The sequence below is a fragment of the Rhinoderma darwinii genome, chromosome 1 (genome assembly GCF_050947455.1).
Source record: "Rhinoderma darwinii isolate aRhiDar2 chromosome 1, aRhiDar2.hap1, whole genome shotgun sequence".
Taxonomy (NCBI): Eukaryota; Metazoa; Chordata; class Amphibia; order Anura; family Rhinodermatidae; genus Rhinoderma; species Rhinoderma darwinii.
Window position 1 is genome coordinate 233,385,026 of NC_134687.1, and position 24,712 is coordinate 233,409,737.

General features: G+C 42.5%; 1 protein-coding gene across 2 annotated transcripts; it reads left to right on the forward strand.

The window, feature by feature from the left end:
• Positions 1 to 1,392: 1,392 nt before the first annotated feature.
• Positions 1,393 to 17,046, forward strand: PPP1R3B (protein phosphatase 1 regulatory subunit 3B). 2 transcript variants are annotated; one of them, XM_075862298.1, is made up of 3 exons: positions 1,393 to 1,505; positions 4,333 to 4,451; positions 14,119 to 17,046. In XM_075862298.1, the coding sequence occupies exons 2-3, from the start codon at positions 4,417 to 4,419 to the stop codon at positions 14,975 to 14,977; spliced, it is 894 nt and encodes a 297-aa protein (XP_075718413.1). In that variant the 5' UTR covers positions 1,393 to 1,505; positions 4,333 to 4,416; the 3' UTR covers positions 14,978 to 17,046. The 2 variants fall into 2 exon arrangements, with proteins under 2 accessions (XP_075718413.1, XP_075718408.1); XM_075862293.1 differs by lacking the exon at positions 1,393 to 1,505 and adding an exon at positions 1,778 to 2,055.
• The last annotated feature ends 7,666 nt before the right edge of the window (positions 17,047 to 24,712 follow it).

Genomic DNA, 24,712 nt, shown 5'->3' on the forward strand with positions numbered 1-24,712 from the left:
GCGCTGTGCATGGGGGGACGCTCTAGCAGGGGCGCTGTGCATGGGGGGATGCTCTAGCATGGGCGCTGTGCATGGGGGACGCTCTAGCAGGGGCGCTGTGCATGGGGGGACGCTCTAGCAGAGGCGCTGTGCATGGGGGGACGCTCTAGCAGGGGCGCTGTGCATGGGGGGACGCTCTAGCAGAGGCGCTGTGCATGGGGGGACGCTCTAGCAGAGGCGCTGTGCATGGGGGGACGCTCTAGCAGAGGCACTGTGCATGGGGGGACACTCTAGCAGGGGCGCTGTGTATGGGGGGACGCTCTAGCAGAGGCGCTGTGCATGGGGGGATGCTCTAGCAGAGGCGCTGTGCATGGGGGGACACTCTAGCAGGGGCGCTGTGCATGGGGGGACGCTCTAGCAGAGGCGATGTGCATGGGGGACGCTCTAGCAGGGGCGCTGTGCATGGGGGGACGCTCTAGCAGAGGCGCTGTGCATGGGGGGGACGCTCTAGCAGGGGCACTGTGCATGGGGGGACGCTCTAGCAGGGGTGCTGTGCATGGGGGGATGCTCTAGCAGGGGCGCTGTGCATGGGGGGACGCTCTAGCAGAGGCATTGTGCATGGGGGGACGCTCTAGCAGAGGCGCTGTGCATGGGGGGACGCTCTAGCAGGGGCGCTGTGCATGGGGGACGCTCTAGCAGGGGCGCTGTGCATAGGGGGACACTCTAGCAGAGGCACAGTGCATGGGGGGATGCTCTAGCAGGGGCGCTGTGCATGGGGGGACGCTCTAGCAGAGGCATTGTGCATGGGGGGACGCTCTAGCAGGGGCGATGTGCATGGGGGGACGCTCTAGCAGAGGCGCTGTGCATGGGGGGACGCTCTAGCAGAGGCGCTGTGCATGGGGGGATGCTCTAGCAGGGGCGATGTGCATGGGGGGACGCTCTAGCAGAGGCGCTGTGCATGGGGGGACGCTCTAGCAGAGGCGCTGTGCATGGGGGACGCTCTAGCAGGGGCGCTGTGCATGGGGGGATGCTCTAGCAGAGGCGCTGTGCATGGGGGGACGCTCTAGCAGGGGCGCTGTGCATGGGGGGACGCTCTAGCAGGGGCACTGTGCATGGGGGGACGCTCTAGCAGGGGCGCTGTGCATGGGGGGACGCTCTAGCAGAGGCGCTGTGCATGGGGGGACGCTCTAGCAGGGGCGCTGTGCATGGGGGGACGCTCTAGCAGGGGCACTGTGCATGGGGGGACGCTCTAGCAGGGGCACTGTGCATGGGGGGACGCTCTAGCAGGGGCACTGTGCATGGGGGGACGCTCTAGCAGGGGCACGCTCTAGCAGGGGCACTGTGCATGGGGGCACTCACACCAACGGGCACAGTCTGGTTGTCAATATGAATATACAGCTGGTATTTGGAATGTCATGTTGGAAGACGGCATGTATGGGAAAATGAATCTTCAGACGATGCATATATCTATGGGCTGCTTTAGCAGACATGAGCAATGGCTACTAGAGAAATAACCTGGTATTAACGTAAGTGATATCAGTATTAATTACCGCAGGTCTGAAGGGACATTTATCCTGCCCATTATATAATGCAAAGGGTAGTAGAACGTAGTGACGAGCTGTCACCTCATGTAACAGCGCATTAATAGCCTGCTCTGACAACTCACCACATGTCTAGATCGGTCAGCCTTATAGTACCCCTCCCCCAATGCCCTCTTTCCCACATGTACCTCTGTACCCTATCTCTCGCCAGCACTAACGTCGAGCAGGCGATCACGTGCAGCCCGATGCACCGCTTCTGTCTCTTTACTGGCTGGTGGCTTCTGCCTGACTAGTTGTGATTGGCTGAACACACCAGTTCACGTGAAGCGAGGAGTGGGACGGAACGCCGGCTTCTTTAACAATGAGGGAGCTCAACGCCGGTCTAGTGGGCTGAGTAGCCGGTGGTGAGCGGATGTGTGGCGCCGGCCAGACGATATGGGGAATCCATCCGCTTGCAGCACATTACCCCGTCCGTACTGCTTCAGCCTTACCGCCACTGGACTATAGTCTGCAGCTCTGAGAGGGAACACTTCAGGTATGCGGTGTGGTATGGTCTCCCGCTCACTTGTACGGACCCTCGTCTTTTTCTGCTGCAAATCCATAAACCTCTTCGTATTTAGAGTACTCGAAGATGCCGCGGCAAACTTTGTATAAGTTGAGAACAGCTGAAGGCTAGACGGTCCCCGATCATATAGGGATGGACACCTTGTAGGCGATGTATAGTATATTCCCTCCTGTAACCAGTGCTCTCATACTGATGATGATGATGATGTGCTGGCAGACTGTTCAGGTACGATCGATGTGCGCATTACAATAGTGTAATCGTGACATTGATTTGCGATATGTCATTGAGGCATAGTGGTCGTGGATTTTGATTGGATGATCGTGTGTGTACACGGTCTTCCTACGGGCTGCTGGCCTTGTAAGTGAATCCGTGCATTTATGGCTGGCTTAGTCGCCAATACTCAACTAGTCTGATCTTGTCAGACCTGGATTTCCATGGACTCCATTGGCAAGTAGGTTTAGAACTGTCTTTGCCAGTCCCTCTGCCTGGTCAAGTTGTAAACTTGTTCACGTTCTCCTAAGAGCAAAGTTTTAATAATGCAGCCGTCCATGCGCTTCTTGTTGGTGCACTCATAGGTGTTCACATCGCACAGGTCAACTTTCTGCCCAGGAAGCCAAGTATTCCAAGCCCTGTCCTTAGGCCTTGGCTACACTAAGACTTTGTAACTGATTTTAACGATGGAGCTGCAGTGTAAAGGAATCCACTGAATTGTATGTGATCTTGTAGATTGTAGCTGTCACTCCACAGTACAAAGCAATCAGTGGTACTACAAGATGTGTTGGTGAAGCCCAGGCCTTACAGAGCTGTCTGGGTGGTCAAGCAGTGGCATTACACCCACCTGTCAACTCCTGAGCCCTGGCAACGAACCATAAATGCCTTTTGAGTATTTCAGTTCTTAATTTGTGTTGTACACACTGGCAAAGTATATAGTGGGTAGCATGGTGTGCCAGCCAACGTGACCTTTCTATTCCGCTTCTGATTCTTCACAAATCTAAATTCTCAAATGTAACAACTGTGGATATAACTTAGGCCTTATTTACACAAACGCGTTTAACGTCCGTGAAAATCACGCGCGTCGCACGGACCTGTGTTAGTCAATGGGGCCATTCACACATACCGTGATTTTCACGCAGCGTGTGTCCACTGCGTAAAACTCACGACCTGTCCTATACTTGGGTGTTTTTCGAGCATCACGCACCCATTGAAGTCAATGGGTGCGTAAAAATCACGCGCAGCACAGGGTAGCACTTTCGTGTGTCGCGCCTGATTTGCGCAACAGTAGATCAAGAATTGAAGGAAAAAATAAAAGCACTTCCTTCATTTCTTTTTCTAAACCTCAAAACTACATGTCTTAGGGATGGCATATGCGTGAAAATCCCGCAGCCACGCACCCTTCACTGACACACGGAACTGCAACGTGCGCAAAATGCTGCGTTTTTGCGCGTGCAAAACGCATACGTTTGTGTAAATAAGGCCTTATGAGATGTGTCGCAGCCACGGATTCTCATCTTGACACAGGTGATGCTTGTGGACAGAGACTATTTTCTATGGGAGGCTAGAAACCTCTTGCACAAAAAAAAAAATTCTCATTCCCAACCATGCAATTTGTGTTTGGGGATATAGTTTAAAAAAGTTGTCACCTTTGGACTTTCCCACTTATAAATTGTTGGTCTCCTGGCAGCAGCTGATCTTAAGGGGGGGGGGGGGGGTTCTTGTTTGTCTCCCTCCCCCCAATGGCAGATGCTGGGGAACAGCCGTGTTTACCCACTGGACATATTAGATTGTACCAAAATCAGCAGGGTCTGCCAGCGTTAGTTGACATTGCATTAATAATCGCTGACCCTCATAGGGTAAATGTGGCAGCGGGATATTTGATTTCCTAATAGTTTGGTAGTCCAGATTGCAGGTTCTCCATTCTCCCACATAGTCTATTCAGTCTGTCCTGCTTCCACTACTAGGGGGTCTGATCCATATGTGCTTGTGCATGGCTCTTGTTGACCTGAATAGGATAAACATTGCATTGTGACCCTGTTTTGCACTAACTAGGCTCTTGTAATACCTAGCATTATGCAGGACCCTTGTTACTATGTGCTTTAGTGCAGCCTTTGGGTGAGCATGGCTTCCACTAGGTGGCAGTGACATCCCGTTCAAATCTAGAAGTGAGCGCTGAACATTTACATCTCCCATCAGATGAGGGGTGTGTTCCTGTATACGTGCTGTGTTAATTTCCGCTTTTTCTCTTTACAGACAACGCACCACTGCACTTTCCTTTCCATCCATCCTGGCTAGGATTTTTTTTTTTCTATCGACTCTTCTTTCCATTTGTGCTAAATGCCCAGGATCGTTTCACAGATGAACTCAACCAGGTAAAACATGAAAAATCAGCCCCGTCTTTGTTCTTTCATCCACCCTTTTCCTTAACTTCCAGTCTATCACGGATATATATTTATTTTAAAAAAAAGTTTTCTTTGAACCCATGCAAAAAGCTATCTCGACTTTTCCTGCTACTCTAGGTCGGTTGTACATATGACCCTTCATAGCAGGTTGAAACTTGTTAGTTAACTGATTTTAAAAGGTGTGTGTGTGTGTGTGTGTGTGTGTGTGTGTACACTCTACACTAGGCATGTTAAGGCTGGGTTCACAGCAGCGTTTGACTTTTGGCCTATTGCTTTGGGTTCTTGGATAATTTATCGTTCGAACTTTTTACTGGAGAAGAGCTGAAACGCCAGTCTTTATATATGCCCCCCACACACACCCCACGGTGCGCCCTAACAGCAGACATACAGAACAGACAGCCCTGGGGTCTCTTAGGAACACAGGGCTGACTAGAGGGCTCCCCACAGTCTCTGATCGTGTCACTGGTATTCCGGTGACGTGATTAAAGGAGACTGTCCTCTTCAGTTCTCCTATAAACATGGCTGACCTATAACTAATTCATAGGCTTCTATTGTTCACTTGTGTCCCGCTACTCTTCAGAATCACAAAAAATGTAGAGCTTAAGATATGTTTTCACAGCAAGTCAATGGCAGGGATATGCAAACGTTTGACAGCATATTGAAGGGGGTGAAAAAAAAGCTAACGTTTGTGGCTAAATATGAAGGGCTTCTATCAAATTTTCCAGCGTGTTAGAAAAAATAAATGTCCTCCATTGAAAAGTGTTTCCATTTTGATGCGGGTATGGGAGCCAACTAAAAAAAGGAAAGCAAAAAGATGGTAGACAAAGGTCAAATATGACAGTCTGATGCTTGATATGCTTTGGCCTATCCAAGCGATTCTGAGATTTGTTTTCCCGTGACATGTTGGACTTTGAGTGAGAAAATTTGGTCGAGAAATTTGAAAACCACCAAAATTTTGAGAATCTGCAAAAATTAGCATTTTTCTAAATTTAAATGTATCTCCTTGTAAAACATATAGCAATATCACACAATCGTTACTAGTTAACATTTCCCATATGTCTACATCTGTCGGTGTCGTCTTTTGAACGCCTTTTTATGTCTCTCGGACGTTACAAGTCTTAGAACTTTAGCAGCAATTTCTCAAATGAAAATGTCAAGGCTTTATTTTTTTTCATGGTCCAGTTCAGTCCTGAACTGGCTTTGAGGGGCCCACACAATACAAACCCCCATTTTAAAAACGTGCCCCTCAAAGTATTCAAAACCGCATTCAGAAAGTTTCTTAACCCTTCAGGCGTTTCACAGGAGTTGAAGCAAAGTAGAGGTGAAATTTATAACTGTCACTTTTTTTTTTTTGCCGTAATTCATTTGGAATGCATTTTTTATTATTTTTTTTCTGTAGAGGTTTTCCCAGAGAAACGTAACTCAATATTTAATGGCCAGATTTTGCGATTTTTGCCCACGTGTGGCCCTAGTGCGTTAATGGACTGATACACATGCCTAGGAAGAAAAGAAGCACCTAGAGGATTTTGAGGCTTTTTTTTTTTTTTTTTTTTTAGAATGTATTTTAGGCACCGTGCACGGTTTGAAGAGGTCTTGTGGTGCCTAAACAGTGGAAACCCTCCAAAATAACCCCATTTTGGAAACTACATTTTATCTTGTGTGTAGTGCGTATTTTGACCCCGCAGGTTTTTTGTGGAATTAGGCAGTGACCATTAATATCAACATTTTTGACAATAAAATGTTTAATCTTAATTCTCACAAGGGATAAATGATAAAAAGCACCCCAATAGTTTGTAAAGCAATTTCTCACAGGTACGGCAATACCCCACGTGTGGAAAATGCTTTTTTTATTAGAAATTAATTCACCCTTTCAGGACTAATCCATTTCTTGCTTTTTCGTTTTTTCACGGTCTGCCTTCCAAGAGCCATGATTTTTCTGTCAATAGGGGTGTGAGGGCTTATGTTTTGTAGGAAGAGTTGTAGTTTCTATTGACACCTTTTATAGTATCATATAATGTACTGGGAAACGGAAAATAAAATTCTTTGTAGGCTGAAATTGGGAAACTGCGATTTATGCCATTGTTTTTATGGCTCTCACCATGTGGTAAAAATGATAACTTCACTTTATTCTGCAGCTCAATACGATTCCGTTGATACTAAATTTATATAGGTTTTTTTATATTTTACTACTTTTTACGAAGAAAAAACGATTTGTTAAAAAGAGAATGTTTCACCACAACAACTTTTTTTAATTTTTGGTCGATTGAGCGGTGTGAGGGCTTATTTTTGGCAGGACAAGCTGTAGTTTTTATTGGTACAATTTTTTTTAGTAAATACAACTTTTTGATCCCTTTTTTTATTTTTTATTTTTTTTTAAAGGGCGAAAGTGACCAGAAAACGGTGATCTTGGAATTTTAAATTCTTTGTTTTTTATGGCGTTCACTGTGCACTATAAATGACTTTTTACTTTATTCTTTATTTACGATTACGGCTATACCATATGTATATAGTTTTTTTGTTTTGCAGTGTTTGCACAATAAAATCACTTTCTTTTTTTTGTCTCCCATGCACACAACCAATAATGGGCACAGCAGGGCGCTGAGAGCTGTCTGCATTACGGGCCGTGCTCCCACTATAAAGTATGGGAGCACGGTCCGTAAAATAGGACATTTCCCACTTTTTACGGAAAGTTTCTATGGCACGGACACATTCCTGTAAATATAGGGGGAGGTGTCCATCGGCCATATAAATGAATGGGTCCGTGATTACGGACTTAATCTACAGTAGTGTGCATGGGGCCTAAGGGCTTGTTTTTATTGGTACTCTTTTGGGGTACATGTGACTTTAATCGCTTTTTAGTCTATATTTTGAATAGCGATTCTGACATTGTTTAATGTTTTTCCCGCAGGGTGAAAACCGCAAAAAAATAGTTTTGTGTCATTACGAATGCGGTGATACCAAATATGTACTTTTTTTTTTTTTTTTTTTTTTTTTTTTTTTTTAAATGGTTTTTCATTTTTTTTTTTCCTATAAAATGAAACTTGTAGGAAAAAAAAGCAGTTCTTGTTTGACTTCTAACTTTTACTTGTACACTTTGTTTTTTTTTGTTTTTTTATTGTCCTACTAGGGGACTTGAAGAACTGCAGCACTGATGGCTGCTATATTACTTTACACTACCTACATAGTGTAATGTATTCTGTCATTGTGACCCTGACAGGAAGCCTACTAGGACCAGCCGGAGGCCATGCCAACAATCGTTCCCAGAAACAAGATGGCGCAGGCTCAGAAGCTGAGCCTGCAACATCAGCCGCGGGTGTCAGCTGTATGTTATAGCTAACACCCTACTGTAACGGTAGGAAACGAAGCTAGCTTCAATCCCTGGCATTAACCCCTTAGATGCCGCAATCAAAAGCTATCGCGGCATCTTAGTGGTTTGAAGACTATCGGCATCACTGCGATGTGATCGCAGGGTTGCCTAAGCAAAGTATGGAATCCCATTAGGCCCCATCTAGAGGCGGGGCATAATAGGCTCACTGTCAGTGAATAACTGACAGCTCTAATGCATTGCACTACGTGGGTAGTGCAATGTATTAGAGTAAAGATCAGAAGTGCAGGCCTTAAAGTCCCCTAGTGGAACAAAGCAAAAAGTTCATAAAAATGTTGAATAACGAACGGTGTATAAGTTTAGAGTTAAAGAACACACTGCCCTTTTTCCTATAATAACTCTTTTATTATAGAAAAAAATGAAACCATTAAAATAAGTACTTCTATTTGGTATCGCCGTGTCCGTAACGACCCAAACTATGAAACTATAATCGTATTTTTCCCGCATGCTGAACACTGTAAAAATAATAAATTAAAAACCATGCCAGAATCGCTATTTATTTTTTTGGTCACCGCCTCACAAAATATAGAATAAAGTGATCAAGAAGTCGCATGTACCCCAAAATAGTACCAATAAAAACTACAACCCATCCCGCAAAATACAATACACAGCTTTTTTTGATGAAAAATAAAAAATGTTATGGCTCTCAGAATAGTCACACAATATATATATTTTTTTCTTTCTAAAAAGTGATTTTATTGATTGTGCAAACGCTGCAAAACATCAAAAAACTATATACATATGGTATCGCCATAATTGTATCGACCCACAGAATAACGTAAAATGTCATTCATAGCCCTGTTTAAAAAAACAAAAAACAGAATTGATTGGTTTTGGTCACCTTGCTTGCCAAAAAAGTGATGAAAAAAAAATCGCATGTACCTCAAAATGGTACCAATGAAAACTACAGATTGTCCCGCAACAAATAAGCCCTCACATGGCTCTGGTGGAGAAAAAAAAAATGAATTTCTGGCTCCCAGAATATGGCGATGCAAAATGTGCAGGGTGGGCAGCATTTATCAGGGAGACACTGGCCACATATCTATGAATTATTTATTTACCCCATTATTATATACCCTCTTATTATTCCCTGATGTACTCCGCACAGATTACATATGCCCCCACATTCTAAAACCTGAACAGAACTACCACCATGACAAATCTGTGCTCCAAATGGCGCTCTCTCCCTTCTGAGCCCTATAGGGTGCCCAAACAGCAGTTTACATCCACATATATGGCATCGCAATACCCGGGAGAACCCGCTTAACATTTTGAGGTATTTGTCCTCAGTGGCACAAACTGGGCATGACATATTGTGCACTAAAATAGCATATCAGTGGAAAATGTAAATTTTTACTTTGCACCATCTGCTATGCATTAATTTCTAATGCAAAAACACGTGGGGTCAAAATGCTCACTATACCCCTAGATAAATTTCATAAGGTGTCTAGTATCCAAAATTCGGTCACTTTTGGGGGTTTCCACGTTTTTTTTTCCCCTCAGGGGCTTTGCAAATGCGACATGGCACCGAAAATCATTGCAACAAAATTTGAGCTCTAAAAGCCAAATGGCGCTCCTTCCCTTCTGAGGGCTGCCGTGTGTTCAAACATAAGTTTATTACCACATATGGGTAGGGATGCACGATTGAAATGTCAATACTGTGCACCCCCAAACGGTTCGATACCGTTATTTCATGTATTTCGATACTAATCTGTGCGGCTGCGTGGTACAGCCATTGCCCCACTCCTGAGTCCTGACAAGGGCGCGTCGTCAGGATGATGCATTGCGACCAGCGCTGCACTAATGAGCTGTGGCACTGAAGGCCGAACGTGGCAGGCGCACTGCAAAACACCCTCATGTTTTGTCTTTAGTGCCTGAACTGCCGCTCATTAGTGCAGCGCCGGCTGCATCACCTCACGCTGACCGTGCGCGCATTTATTGGCAGGAGCGATCAAAGCTGACCACAGCATTCAAGAGGAAAATGAGAAGGGGGGGTGTCTCTTGGATCGCGTCACAGGAATCCCTGTTACGCGATTGAGGGACATACCATATATGGGCAAACAGCCCAGGGTCCATTGAAGGACCCCAGGGCTGTCTTACCATATTTCCTGTTAGGGCATACTTGGGTATCTCCTAACAACTGCCTATGTAGATATATGCCAGTACATTAAAGTTTAAAAATAAAGTAAAAACCTAGTAAGCCTTTACATATTTGGTGTCCCCGTAATCGTGCCGACCCATAGAATAAAGTGAACATGTTATTTTTAAATTCTTTTTTTTTTTTTTTTTGTAGTCCCACCAGGGGACTTCACTATGCGATCTGTTGATCGCATATATAATTCTTTGGTATACTTAGTATACCAAAGCATTATTGCCTGTCAGTGTAAAACTGACAGGCAACATGTTAGGTCATGCCTCCGGCATCGCCTAACAGGCATTTGCTGAAGGCAGACCTGGGGGTCTTTGTTAGGCCCCCGTCTGTCATGGAAACACAACGGCGACCCGCGATTTGTTTGCAGTGGCGCCGATGGGATGAGGGAGCTCCCTTTCTCTGTCAAACACATTAGATGTCGCTGTCACTATTGATAGCAGCATTTAATGGGTTAAACTGCCAGAATCGGAGCGCGCTTCGATTCCGGCAGGAGCCAGGCTGTGTATAACAGCCATGCTCCTGCCGCTGATCGCGTGTGTACACCGTCAGTACCCGCACCATCACAGGACGGATATATCTGTCCGTCCTGCGCGAACTAGCAGCTGCAGAGGACGGATATATCAGTCTTTCGGCGTTGAGAGGTTAATAGTAATTAACCCCATCATGTATCTTACACTAACCCATTATGACTGGGAAACATGATGGGGTTCGATACTGTTAGAGCTTATTTACACGAACGTGTAATACGTCCGTGCAACGCACGTAATTTTCACGTGCCTCGCACGGACCTATGTTCGTCAATGGGGCCGCACGACATGTCCTATATTTGTGCGTTGTTTGCGCATCACGCACCCATTGAAGTCAATGGGTGCGTGAAAATAACGCGCAGCACACGGAAGCACTTGCGTGTGACGCGCGTGATTCGCGCAACAGCAGTTAAAAGTATGAATGAAAACCGAAAAGCACCACGTGCTTTTCTGTTTAGACTGTCATAATGATGGCGGCTGCATGAAAATCACGCAGCCACGCATCATACGGGGCTGACACACGGAGCTGTTAAGTACCTTTGAGCACGCAAAACGCTCACGTGTAAATCTGGCCTTAATGTGAGGCACATTCAAAATTCATCACACCTCGTGCCTCACATCAGAAAATGGAACAACTTTTTTGGTTGGTGTTTGTTGGTATTTTTCTCCCTTTATTCCTTGTAAAAATGAAAACCTTGTATGTTTTATTGGAAATAATTTTAGATTTTTATGGCTTAATTCAAAGAGATTTGGCAAAGCTGTGGGATCAAAATGCTCACTATACCCCTAGATTAATTTCTTGTGGGGTGTAGTTTCCAAAATGGTGAGTTTTTGAGGGTTTTTCCTATGTTTTGGCACCACAAGACCTCTTCAAACCTGACATGTCTAAAATATTTTCTAATACAAAGGAGGCCTAAAAATTCACTAGGTGCTCCATTACTACTGAGGCCTGTGTTTCAGTCCATTTGGACACTAGGGCCACATGTGGGATATTTTTAAAAACGTTCAGTTGTGTTTCTCTGGTAAAACCTTGTGTTACAGGGAAAAATTTATTCCAAATGAATTTTGGCAAAAATGAAATGTATAAATTTCACCTCTACGTTGCTTTAAAGAGGCTCTGTCACCAGATTTTGCAACCCCTATCTGCTATTGCAGCAGATAGGCGCTGCAATGTAGATTACAGTAACGTTTTTATTTTTAAAAAACGAGCATTTTTGGCCAAGTTATGACCATTTTTGTATTTATGCAAATGAGGCTTGCAAAAGTACAACTGGGCGTGTTGAAAAGTAAAAGTACAACTGGGCGTGTATTATGTGCGTACATCGGGGCGTTTTTACTTCTTTTACTAGCTGGGCGTTCTGACGAGAAGTATCATCCACTTCTCTTCAGAATGCCCAGCTTCTGGCAGATCACGCTGTGACGTCACTTCCCCAGGTCCTGCATCGTGTCAGACGAGCGAGGACACATCGGCACCAGAGGCTACAGATGATTCTGCAGCAGCATCGGCATTTGCAGGTAAGTCGATGTAGCTACTTACCTCCAAACGCTGATGCTGCTGCAGAATCAACTGTAGCCTCTGGTGCCGATGTGTCCTCGCTCGTCTGACACGATGCAGGACCTGGGGAAGTGATGTCACAGCGTGATCTGCCAGAAGCTGGGCGTTCTGAAGAGAAATGGATGATACTTCTCGTCAGAACGCCCAGCTAGTAAAAGAAGTAAAAACACCCCGATGTACGCACATAATACACGCCCAGTTGTACTTTTACTTTTCAACACGCCCAGTTGTACTTTTGCAAGCCTCATTTGCATAAATACAAAAATGGTCATAACTTGGCCAAAAATGCTCGTTTTTTAAAAATAAAAACGTTACTGTAATCTACATTGCAGCGCCGATCTGCTGCAATAGCAGATAGGGGTTGCAAAATCTGGTGACAGAGCCTCTTTAATTCCTGTGAAATGCCCAAAGGGTTAAGACACTTTCTGAATTCTGTTTTGAATACTTTGAGGGGTGCAGTTTTTAAAATGGGGTAGTTTATGGGGACTTTCTAATATATAAGGCCCTTAAAGCCGTAAAAATAAAACCATTTTTTCCCATCTAAAGTGGTTTTAATAAGTGTAAAAAAAACAGTTAAGTGCACATATAGTATCCCCGAAATCGTAACGACATGAAAAATAGTTAGCACATTAATCCAACCGCATCGTGAACGGCGTACAAAAAAACAGCGACATTGATTTTTTTTTTTGCTCCGCCCCCCAAAAAATTATAATAGTCCCAAGTACCCCAAAATAGTAGCGATAAACTACACCTCATCCTGCATAAAAACAAGCCCTCGTGTGGCTACATAAACGAAAAAATAATAGTTACGTCTCTTGGAATGCAGTGATGCAAGAATTTCTTTGCACAATAAAAGAAAAAAACTTTTTTAAATCAAACGTAGTAAAATCTATACGTGTTATCGCCATAATCGTACCGATCTATAGAAAAAAGGTAACATGTTTATGCTGCATAGTGAACGGAGTGAATTAAAAACGTGGAAAACAATTCTGGTATAACGTGTTTTGGTTTTTTCAATTCCCTCCCCCAAAAAAAGTTACTATAATATATGCACCCAAAAATGGTGCCATTGAAAAATACTACTCGTCCTGCAAAAAACCAGCCCTCATACGGCTATGTGATAGAAAAATAAAAAAGTTCTAACTTTTGGAATGTGAAGATGAGAAAAGTAAAAAAGAATGCTTGGTCATTTAGGCGTAACTAAACGTTCGATCAACTTTTTATTTTCTAGCAGCATGTGTAATATAAATATATTATGTAATATACTTTATTAATGAATTTGGGCTCCTTTTTGTGTTGTGTTTTAAATAGTCACTGACACTTTTCTACCACATTTTATTTCTTGTATTTCTCCTGTTGCTAGCAGAAATCCGTACACCGTTTGAATGTATCAGTGTACGAATTCTACCGCATATGAGTATGGGTGGGTGGTGGCCCCATCCGGACATCAGATGTGCACGCCCCCATCGTGACGTCAGGAAGGTCTCCCTGCCTCTATACACTACCTGCAGCAGCGGAGCGCATGGAAGAGACTGTGATAAGCTCTGCTGCTGTCCGGACTATAGTGTTTGTGAGAGGCGCTTCAGTAGCAGAAGCGCAGGTCTGCCCCCCCCTGTCCACAGTACTATAACTGGCATGGAGGAGAATGACAGCGTTGTTACTGTCCGGTGTATGGTATTGCTTGAGAAGACCCTCCACTTGTCACGCATCAAAACGTTGCCCTTGTTTTACTGGATGTTTGACCAATAAAAGAACATATTGATTGAAATTTGGGAGACGTGTGCTGCTGTTCACCATGCTTTTTCTGAGGGTCAGTATATAGAGGTCACCTCACAGCAGTGGCCTGTGGTTGGCAGGACTTCTTACTTGATGGTTGTCAAGCGGGCATGCACATAGATGTGGCAACGAAGGACTGGTGACTAATTCGAACTATATTTAAATGAAACTTCGTATTTTGCCAAGAGTGAAATATTATTTAAAGTATTCTAGCTAACTTTTTTTTTTTTTTTTTTTTCTAGCGTTCTGGACTTCTTTCCACATAAGCCAACCATGGCTTTGGATATTGCCATGAAGTTTTATTTGCATTCGCCAGGACTGAAACGAGACCATTTAGAGTGCAGAGTAACGCCTAAACCAAACAAGCCTCTGAGACCATGCATCCAACCAAATGACAAATCCTTGCTCACAGAGATAAACAACCAGGAGAATAAAGTTAAAAAAAAGGTTTCCTTTGCCGACAGCAGGGGTTTAGCCCTGACCATGGTGAAGGTGTACTCCGACCTTGATGATCCTTTGGAAATCCCTTTCAACATAACCGAATTGATAGACAACATAGTCAACCTGACTACTGTGGAGAAAGAGCATCTAGTGTTGGACTTTGCCCAGCCTGCGGCAGACTACTTGGATTTCAGGAACCGTCTCCAGACAGACTATGTGTGTCTAGAAAATTGTATGCTCAAAGAGCGATCGCTTGTTGGCACTGTAAAAGTCAAGAATCTCTCTTTTCAGAAATGTGTCACGATACGAATGACTTGTAATTCTTGGCGAGCTTTTACAGATCACGAATGCCAATATGTTAAAGACACCTATGCTGGATCTGACCGGGACACTTTTTCTTTTGATGTTGTCCTGCCAGATGACATCCACCCAAAAGAGCGGATAGAATTTGCAGTTTACTTTGAATGCAATGAGAAAACTTACTGGGACAGCAATAAAGGACAAAATTACAGAATAATTCGTTCTGACTTTCAGAGCCGCAATTGTGATTCTGATTATAGTCATTCTCTAGATCAGTTTGGGAGTCCCAGGTGTTCATATGGTATATTTCCAGAATGGTCCAGCTACTCTGGGTTTGACAAGCAAGGACCTTACTACTAATATAGGATAAACTGGAAATATCCCGCTAGCTGTAGTGGAGTTCGTTCCGACACTGTAGGTTTGGGATGGAACGTGAATGTCTTAATGGCATTAGTCAGGACTCAGAACCTATACTAGGTTATGGGAATCTTTTTGGTACCCTGTAAAGGAAAACACTGGCATCCTTCAAGTCCAAATTGGCACTTTTTGTGTAAGTTATGGGGTAAAAGCTAGAAAATGCTGCTAATCTCCCCCCGCCCCTTACCCACAAAAGCTGCTACATTTGTCCTGAAGATACAGAAATGTGTGGGATTCTTTACATCAGACGTTCTAGTGGAATGTGCATGACAAAGTAATGTAGATACTGCACCAAAACTTCTTAAGATGGTTCTGCTTTACATACTTATTAGCTCGAAGTTTAGAATCTAATGTAACTTATTTGCCAATTTTTCCCAACCCTGCTCAGGTGAAATGTTTTATAGTCTGCTGGAACCGAGTTATTAAACGTTTATTTGCACAGCCCCTCCCTACGCGCACACACGCTGCACCTGTTCTTATAACACGTCCAATAATGGTGCTGGAATAAGACATTTTACAGTGTAGATTTGTGTTTTAACTTTTGGGTTTGGCAGATCAGGGTACTTCTTAGTTCTGTAAACCTTGTCTTTCGTTATCTGTTCTCGCATTACATGAATTGTTTTTGTCATGTCACTTAGAAAGCTGTTGCTTTTTTTTTTTTTTAAGGGGTTGTCCGGGATCAGAAAAAACATGTCTGCTTTCTTCCAAAAACAGCACCACACCTGTCCATGGGTTGTGTGGATTTCAGCTCTGCTCTATTAAAGTCAATGAGGGTGACCTGCAATACTACAACCCATTGACAAATGTAGGGCTATCCTTGGAAGAAGGCAGCCATGTCATCTAATCCTGTACAACCCTTCTAAATGGTTAATTTATTCATCTTGGACCACCCACTACACACTCGCACATATATGCTACCGTGTTTAGCAATTTTGAATATATTTCCGTTACTGGTGTAACTCAGCAGCTGATATATTTGACTTTTTTTTTTATTTTATATATATACTCTTGGGTGGATGCTGGTGTCCACTTAATTTAAAACTCATTGGTGTAGATAGGTTTTTTGTTTTTGCTTTTAATTTATGTTCTTGTGCCTGCCTAATTCAAAAGAGAAATGGGCGTCCTTCTGTGTGGTGTTGTCCTCTTTGGATGAAGACCAGTACACAGGTGACACTGGTAGGATTGGCTTGTTTATATCTTGAGCAGGTATAGCAAAAAACACGAGCATCCTCATCGAATAGTGGGGCAGCGTCTGATAATGGATTTCAGTGTGGTGGCATAATTTTTTTCATTTTCTACCCTCTGCAATCCCCCTTTTGTAAGGTCAGAGGAAGATATTTTTTTTTTTATTTTTTTTTTGACAGACTGAAAATAACCTTTTTGTCATTTTATGTTGGCACAATTTTTCTCTTCTCTTTTTTTTTTTTTTTTTTTTTTTTTTTTTTTTTTTTCCAAAATACTAACTTACTATTTTATAAATGACATCTGAATTCTATGCAATTTAGCTTACATGAAACTGACATGTATGTGTTTTAAGGTGACATAGAGGGTTTGGCTTGCAACTTTTATATATTGTTACCGAATCCTGTTGTAATTAGCGGGACCCAAAAATGATCTCGTGACTGGCCAGCTTCACCCTCTCTCCATTAACCACCTTTAGTGACTGAAGTATTTCCCCCACTCCTCTTTCCATTCTCTCTCTCTCTGAGCTCCTCTTTGTGAGAAGTTCTCCAGGTACTCACGAAAAATGTTGGCATATCGGGCAGTGGGAAACGACCATACTCTATTAGCCTTTCTCCAAATCTTTGTATGCAGATATTTTTAGCTCTACCCAGACAGTGCCTTTTTCTAATTTTTCTGCATGTTGGTATTTTAAGAAAATAACTTTTGTACACAAGTCATTGGGGACAACATATGCACTTTATAAGCACGAGTGAAATTGAGATTTGTCTATTTTTAGAATTTTGTGGTTTTTAAAGTGAATTGTAATAAAGGTAAAGCGTTTAAAGGAACAGCCTGTTATGTTTTTAATGTGTAAGAATGAGGCTTCGTGTGATGTAATATTTCCTGGTAAGTAATGTGTGTTTGAGGAACAGTTTGCAGTGTTACTTAACTGTTTAAAAAAATAAAATAAAAAAATCTACGCTCATTGGGAGCCCTGGTTAAATACACAAGTTGGGCACCACGAAGATGTTTGCTCCAAAGAGACTTTAGGCAAATTTTTCAGCTGGTATAACCTGTTTAGCAATGATTGTCTTAACTAATGACAACTTTTCAGATTACTTTAAAAGAATAAGGCTCTGTTCACATCACATTTTGTCCATATGTTCAGATACTGCAAAAAACTGGACTGAATCGCTTATTAGACCACACTATTGTATCCTGCAGAATCCAGTAAATAAAAGTGTGTTTTTAAAGAGGCTCTGTCACCAGATTATAAATGCCCTATCTCCTACATAGTCTGATCGGCGCTGTAATGTAGATAACAGCAGTGGTTTTTATTTTGAAAAACGATAATTTTTGAGCAAGTTATGAGCAATTTTAGATTTATGCTAATTAGTTTCTTAATGACAAACTGGGCGTGTTTTTACTTATCAACTGTGTGTTTTACAGAGGAGTGTATGACACTGACCAATCAGCGTCATACACTTCTCATTGTTCCAGCCCAGCTTCTTTCACTGCACAATCACACTGGGCTGGAACAATGAGACGTGTATGACGGTGATTGGTGACAAAATAAAAACCACTGCTGTTATCTATATTACAGCGCCGATCAGATTATGTAGATGGGGCATTTATAATCTGGTGACAGAGCCTCTTTAACATGGTAGCCCATGGGTGACAGATGCCACTGTATGGCATCCACCCCAGGCATCCATTAAATGGATACATCATGAGCTTTTCATGATGTATCCATTAAACAGATGACGTTATACCCTATGGGTGATGGACACCCTTGTTGGGGTCCGTCACAGGCTATGTTTAACGTATAAGTGAAACTTATGCAAAAAATGTGATGTGAGCATAACCTTAGGCTGTGGCTGCTCTTTTTGAAGCCGATTTTTCAGTACGATATTTAACAAATTGTGTGTAAATACACCTTTAGGGCAAGATTGCAAGTGCAGTGTTTTTTTTTGTTTTTTTTTTTTGTATAGTTTAGCTCAAAAACTGAGGGGAAAAAAACACAGGAGAGGACACCAGAAAGTAGATGCATTATTCTGTTCTTTATGCCGGGTTCCTACATAGCGTAAATGCTTTGGAATTTCCACAACGGAACTCTGTGTGGAAATTCCTGCAGCGTTTAAAGTAGCAGCAAAGTAGATGAGTCATGCCCACGCTGAGGGAAAAATGCAGCATAAACGTTAATGAATTGACCTGCGGTGCAGAATTTTAAATCCACAGCGTGTCTATTTGGTCATCTGCATATCGGTGAGAGCAGCAGGGGCTGAGAATATGGGTCCATACACGTGGCACGTGGTGGCCACTGTAGGGCAACACATGGAGTTCCTGTAGGTCCTTATTATGGCCCTGTAGGCGTTCCATGTTATGCTTCTAGGGTTAAATATCTCTAATATAATGTGACTTGGCATGCTATGATAAAAAAAAAAAAACTATAGCACTGTATAGATCGATCTAATTTAATGTATAATAGAGGAATGCATGAGAAGAAACTGCCTACATATGAATTCTGAGGTACAGTATCGTCCTATAGCAGATTGAGGGCTTATTACAACCGGCATCATAAAATAACAATGTCCATTAGGACCAAGGTTTAGAAATGGATATTGTGACCTGTCTCCCAGGGTCTTTTTTTTTTTTTTTTTTAAGTGGGACATTTGCTATTTTTTGGGCAGGTCCTAGGATGAAGTTGAGAAAAATGTCACCCAAGGTGCAGAAAGTCCAAAATTAAAGGGGTTGTCCAGGATTAGAAAAACATGTCTGCTTTCTTCCAAAAACCGTGGCACTCCATAGGTTGTGTGGTATTGTTGCTCAGCCCCATTCACTTTAATGAAGCAGACACAACCAATGGACAGGTGTGGTATTGTCTTTGGAGGAAAGCAGCCAGGTTCTAATCCTGGACAAGTTCTTTCACTTTTTTTATAATAAATTAATCTTGCCTAAATAAGTAATGTTGACCCCCAAGATGAGTTTAAACCTCTCCTGAGCCAAACGGTTTAGCTCAAGTGCTTACAGAAGGTTCACATTTGAGCATGTGGCCAGAGGCTCGAGTTCTGTTCAGGATGTCAGAATGACACCGTTGCTACTCTAGCAGATCCACAGTATAGGAATCCATTTTGCAGATAGTCATTTTACATTCTCCAATGTTTGAAATTAACCATACGCACTGGTGCTATAGAGGACTTATTTTTAAAAAAAATAATAGTGACCTTATATAACACTAATATACTGTACTTTGTTTTAACTACTTTTTCAATATCCATCAGTGAATGTAAGCACATACTGACCTAAAGTCCCACTTTGAATTTGCAGTCAATACATTAAGGTGTTTCGTGTGTTTTTTTTTTTTTTTTTGTTTTTTTTTCTTTATAATTAAGCCAAAACTGAATTTATCCAAGGAAGTCTAAAACTTTTACACTTCATTTTATGCAGTCTAGGCAATCCTATGTGAGCTAATCAGCCTGTATATATTTGTAGTAAGCACTCAGTTAGGGTATGTTCATACGCAGTGACCAAAAACGTCAGAAAATACGGAGCTGTTTTCAGACAAAACAGCTCCTGATTTTCAGACGTTTTTGTAGCAACTCGCGTTTTTCGCTGCATATTTTACGGACGTTATTGGAGCTGTTTTTCAATGGAGTCAATGAAACTGCTCCAAAAACGTCCCAAGAAGTGACATGCACTTTTTCGCGGGCGTCTTTTTATTTTGACAGCGACTCGTAAAATTGCACCTCGTGGGAACAGAACACCGTAAAACCCATTGAAAGCAATGGGCAGATGTTTGTAGGTGTAAAGGAGACGGTTTTTCAGGCATAATTCGAGGCGTAAAGTGCCCCATTTAAGTCTGAAAACACTGTGTGTGAACATACCCTAATAAGTGATTTTAGGATGTTATGGAAACTAGAATGTTCCCTTTTTTTTTTTTTTTTTTTTTTCTACTGAGCGCAAACAGATCTTGAAAGTGGTGAGGGAGTGAAACACAAAGTATATTAAAGGCTATGTTCACACCTATGTTCGTCTTGCCATTCTCTGCAAAATGGACAAAGGCAGTTGCCAGAACCCATTGACTTTACCCCCTTCGGGATGAAGCAATTTTTTTATTTTCGTCTTTCACGCCTCGCGTTCCAAGAGCTGTAACTTTTTTATTTTTATTTATTTTTCTGTCACTAGTGGTGTGAGGGCTTTTTATTTGTGGGATGAGTTGTAGTTTTCTTTTGGTACCATTTATAGTTCCATATAATGTACTGGGAAACTGAAAAAACACTTTGCAGGCTGAAGTTTGAAAAATCTGCAATTCCTCAATGGTTTTTGGGTTTCGTTTGTACGGCTTTCACCATGCGGTAAAAACGACAACCTTACGTCTGAAAATAGGGCTACAATACGTTGGCAAACATCTGCCCAATCATTTGAATGGGTTTGCCGACGACCTGTCATTTATGGTCGTCGTTTGACAGCTGTCAAACGACGAAGTGTAAAATGACTGCCTCGGCAAAGAAGTGCAGGACACTTCTTTGCAATGTAATTTGAGCCGTTCTTCATTGAAGTCAATGAAAAGCAGCTCAAGATTTACGAGTGTCAAAGACGCCTCGCATAATGCGAGGAGGAACTTTTACGTCTGAAACTACGCAGCTGGTTTCTCCTGAAAACAGTCTATCTTTTCAGATGTAAAAGACCGTTCTCGTGTGCACATACCCTTAGGGCTCTTTGGATCATTGTAATCAATCTCAGATACCTGTGATAATTAGTTTGCCAGGTGTGCCCAATCAAAGAAACTACTTAAGGACGTTCCACATTATTAAGCAGGCCCCAGGTTTCAAGCAATCTGGGAAAAGAAAAAGGATCTCTCTGCTGCTGAAAAGCGTGAAATAGTGCAATACCTTGGACAAGATCTGAAAACATTGGATGTTTCAAGAAAACTTAAGCGTGATTATCGAACTGTGAAAAGATTTGTGGCTGATTCAGAGCACAGACGGGTTTGTTCAGATAAAGGCATAATGAGGAAGGTTTCTGCCAGACAAATTAATAGGATTAGGAGAGCAGCTGCTAAAATGCCATTGCAAGCAGCAAACAGGTATTTGAAGCCGCTGGTGCCTCTGGGGTCCCGCGAACCTCAAGGTGTAGGATCCTCCAGAGGTTTGCAAGTGTGAATAAAGCTATTGTTCGGCCACCCCTAAACAATGTTCACAAGCAGAAACGGTTGCAGTGGGCTCAGAAATACATGAAGACTATTTTTCAAACCGTGTTGTTTACTGATGAGTGCCGTGCAACCCTGGATGGTCCAGATGGATGGAGTAGAGGATGGTTGGTGAATGGCCACCGTGTCCCAACGAGGCTGCGACGTCAGCAAGGAGGTGGCGGAGTCATGTTTTGGGCTGGAATCATGGGGAGAGAGCTGGTAGGCCCCTTTAGGGTCCCTGACGGTGTGAAAATGACCTCTGCAAAGTACGTAGAGTTTATGACTGACCACTTTCTTCCGTGGTACAAAAAGAAGAACCGTGCCTTCCGTAGCAAAATTATCTTCATGCATGACAATGCACCATCTCATGCTGCAAAGAATACCTCTGTGTCATTGGCTGCTATGGGCATAAAAGGAGAAAAGCTCTTGGTGTGGCCCACATGTTCCCCTGACCTCAACCCTATTGAGAACCTTTGGAGCATCCTCAAGCAAAATATCTATGAGGGTGGGAGGCAGTTCACATCAAAATAGAAGCTCTGGGAGGTTATTCTGACATCCTGTAAAGAAATTCAAGCAGAAACTGTCCAAATACTCACAAATTCAATGGATGCAAGAATTGTGAAGGTGATATCAAAGAAGGGGCCCTATGTTAACATGTAACTTGGCCTGTTAAGTTTTTTTTAGATTGAAAGAGCTTTTGATTTCTGTAAATATGACCTCCTGATGCTGCAAATTCAACAAATTACCATGTTAGTCCTCTTTACAACCTTTAAAATGTTTTGATCTCTGCTGTGCATAATAATTTGAAACTGTGCATTTTGAGTTTTTTACTTCTAACTCCTGTTATCATTAGGAGATTTGTTCAATAAAATTTGCATTATACTCCAACGATTGATGGCTTGAAGATTATACTGACTGTCATTTGCATCGACTATTTAGGAAAATCAGCGAAAAATAAAATTAGCATAATAATTTGGAACGCGGTGTAAACTTTTTTTTTTTTTTCTTTTGCACACACTTTATTAGCTCCCTCCACCCTGTAGGGGACAATACTAAAGTATTGCAGTACATCGTCATTTTTACAGGCCTTTGTTAAGGCCTGCCTGTGGCAAAGGCAGAGTGAAGGCAGCCCTTGGGGCCTTCACTAGGCCTCTCAGCTGCCATAACAACAGTTGTCACCCCCTGACCTGCTTTGTGTGTGTCGATGGGATGTTGGGGGGGGCTGATCCCTCTGTTCAATGCCTCAGATGCTGCGGTCGCAATTGACCGCAGCATTTGAGGGATTAAACAGTCAGGAACAGCGCGATCGCTGCTCCTGGGTGTCCGCTGTAAAATACGGCTGACACCTGCAGCATATGGAGCGCGCTCCAAACATTACCACCCGCACCTGGACATAATAGCACGTCTGGGTGCGCTAAATGGGTCCTGTCAGGGAATCTGTGGTTTTACCAGAAACATGCTGCGCTATTGTTTTTGTCAGAATCTGCAACCGAGGCCCCCTTATAAATTATGGTACGGTCACTGCAAACAAGTTCCATTCTACCAGATAGTGTTTACTAATGAACATTAGTATGGATAAATAACCTTTTTGTTAATACGTTTAATGCTGGAAGTTACTGGCCTGATCATATATTATATATATATATATATATATATATATATATATATACACTAAATGTAGTTTTTATTTGTTTTTTTTTATCATTTAATGGGCATGGCCTGACAGTTACAATATTGCAACATATAGACCTGTAACCCTTTGAATCTAAAATGGATAAGCAACATCTAGAGCAGAACATTGGGCTTGGAAAAGGAATCGGCATATACAGATAGGGTATGGTTTCCATTGCATATTTGTGGTCTGTGTGCCTGCTGTGTACATAAATATACCTACCAGGTGTGTGTGGCATCTTAAAAATAGTATTTGATGCGCTGCAGTCTTCAAAATAGACAGTATGGCCCTGTTCACACAGGGGAATCTGCAGGCAGAAAAAAAAAATCATCCTCAAAATGCCTTCCTTTTGTTGCTGTGGTTTTTGCGGCGGTTTTCACCCGTGGCCATTGCGCGAAGCAAGCATTTTTTATAATGGGAGGTCAGAGGCAGAACCACGGTAATAAAGAACATGCTGTTTTTTGTTTTTTTTCGTGTGAGTGGTTAAAAGCTACCGCAGATTAATAAACTCCTCCACCTCCTATTGACATGCAATGGAAGGTGGTTTTGAATGTTATTTGGTGCTGATTCTGACGTGGATTCTTTGTCAAAATCTGCGCCCAGATTTTTACAGATGCTCTCTACGGCCATAAATCCAATAAGCATACGTGAAGGTGTCCATGCGCCATGGAAATGAATGGACCAGTATTTTGATCTGCAATTACGGTCTGTAGTTGTGGATCAAAATTACGGTAGTGTGTATGGGGACCTTAGAACACACACTCACTCTCACACTCTCTCTCACACACTCTCTCTCTCTCACACACACTCTCTCTCTCTCTCTCTCTCTCTCTCTCTCTCTCTCTCTCTCTCTCAAACACTCTCTCTCACACACTCTCTCTCTCTCTCTGATATTCTGGCAGAAAATGCTAAGCAGCATGTGGATGAGATTTCAAGTATCATCCACATGGCTGGTACTGTAATACGTTGCAGATTTTCTGTGCGCAGATCAGAAGGAAAATCCTTTTCGGTCCCGTGTGCAGGTGCTCTATTGTAGGTATCTTGAATAGTACATCAATAAATGGAAATGGAGGGGAATAGAAAACAGTGGATTTCTTTTGTGTTTTTTTTTATATGTATTTATATATATATATATATATATATATATATATATATCTCCATAATAGCTTGGATGGAATTGATTCCTAAGGCCTCAGGCACATGGCTGTGCCTGTAAACACAACCCGTGATTGCGGGAGCGGGCAGCTGCCGGTATCTTCGGCCCGTGCTCCCATACAAAGTATGAGAGCACAGACCGTAAAAAGCAAAAGATAGGACATTTCCTATCTTTTGCGGTACACTTCTACGGCCCGGACACCTTCCTGTAAATAAACGGGAAGTTGTCAGTGGACAATAGAAGTAAATGGGTCTGTAATTGCGGTCCGCAATTACAAACTATTTTTACGGTTCCGTGCATGGGGTCTTATTCTCGATGGTTTCAGCAAAATGTATCATTTTTTTTTAATTATACATTTTTCCAGTATACTTTCTGTATTAATTACTCATGGTTTTCAGGACCTCTGATTGTCATTATTCAGAAGGTACATTCATTGTTTACTTCCAGTGTATAACATTCTGTCCATGGTCATGTGATGGAGACACAGGTACTGGA

Coding starts and splice junctions, on each gene's coding strand:
- PPP1R3B (XM_075862298.1), top strand. CDS start 4,417: ATGCCCAGGATCGTTTCACAGATGAACTCAACCAG. Junction 4,452..14,118: donor TCACAGATGAACTCAACCAG/GTAAAACATGAA, acceptor TTTTTTTTCTAG/CGTTCTGGACTTCTTTCCAC.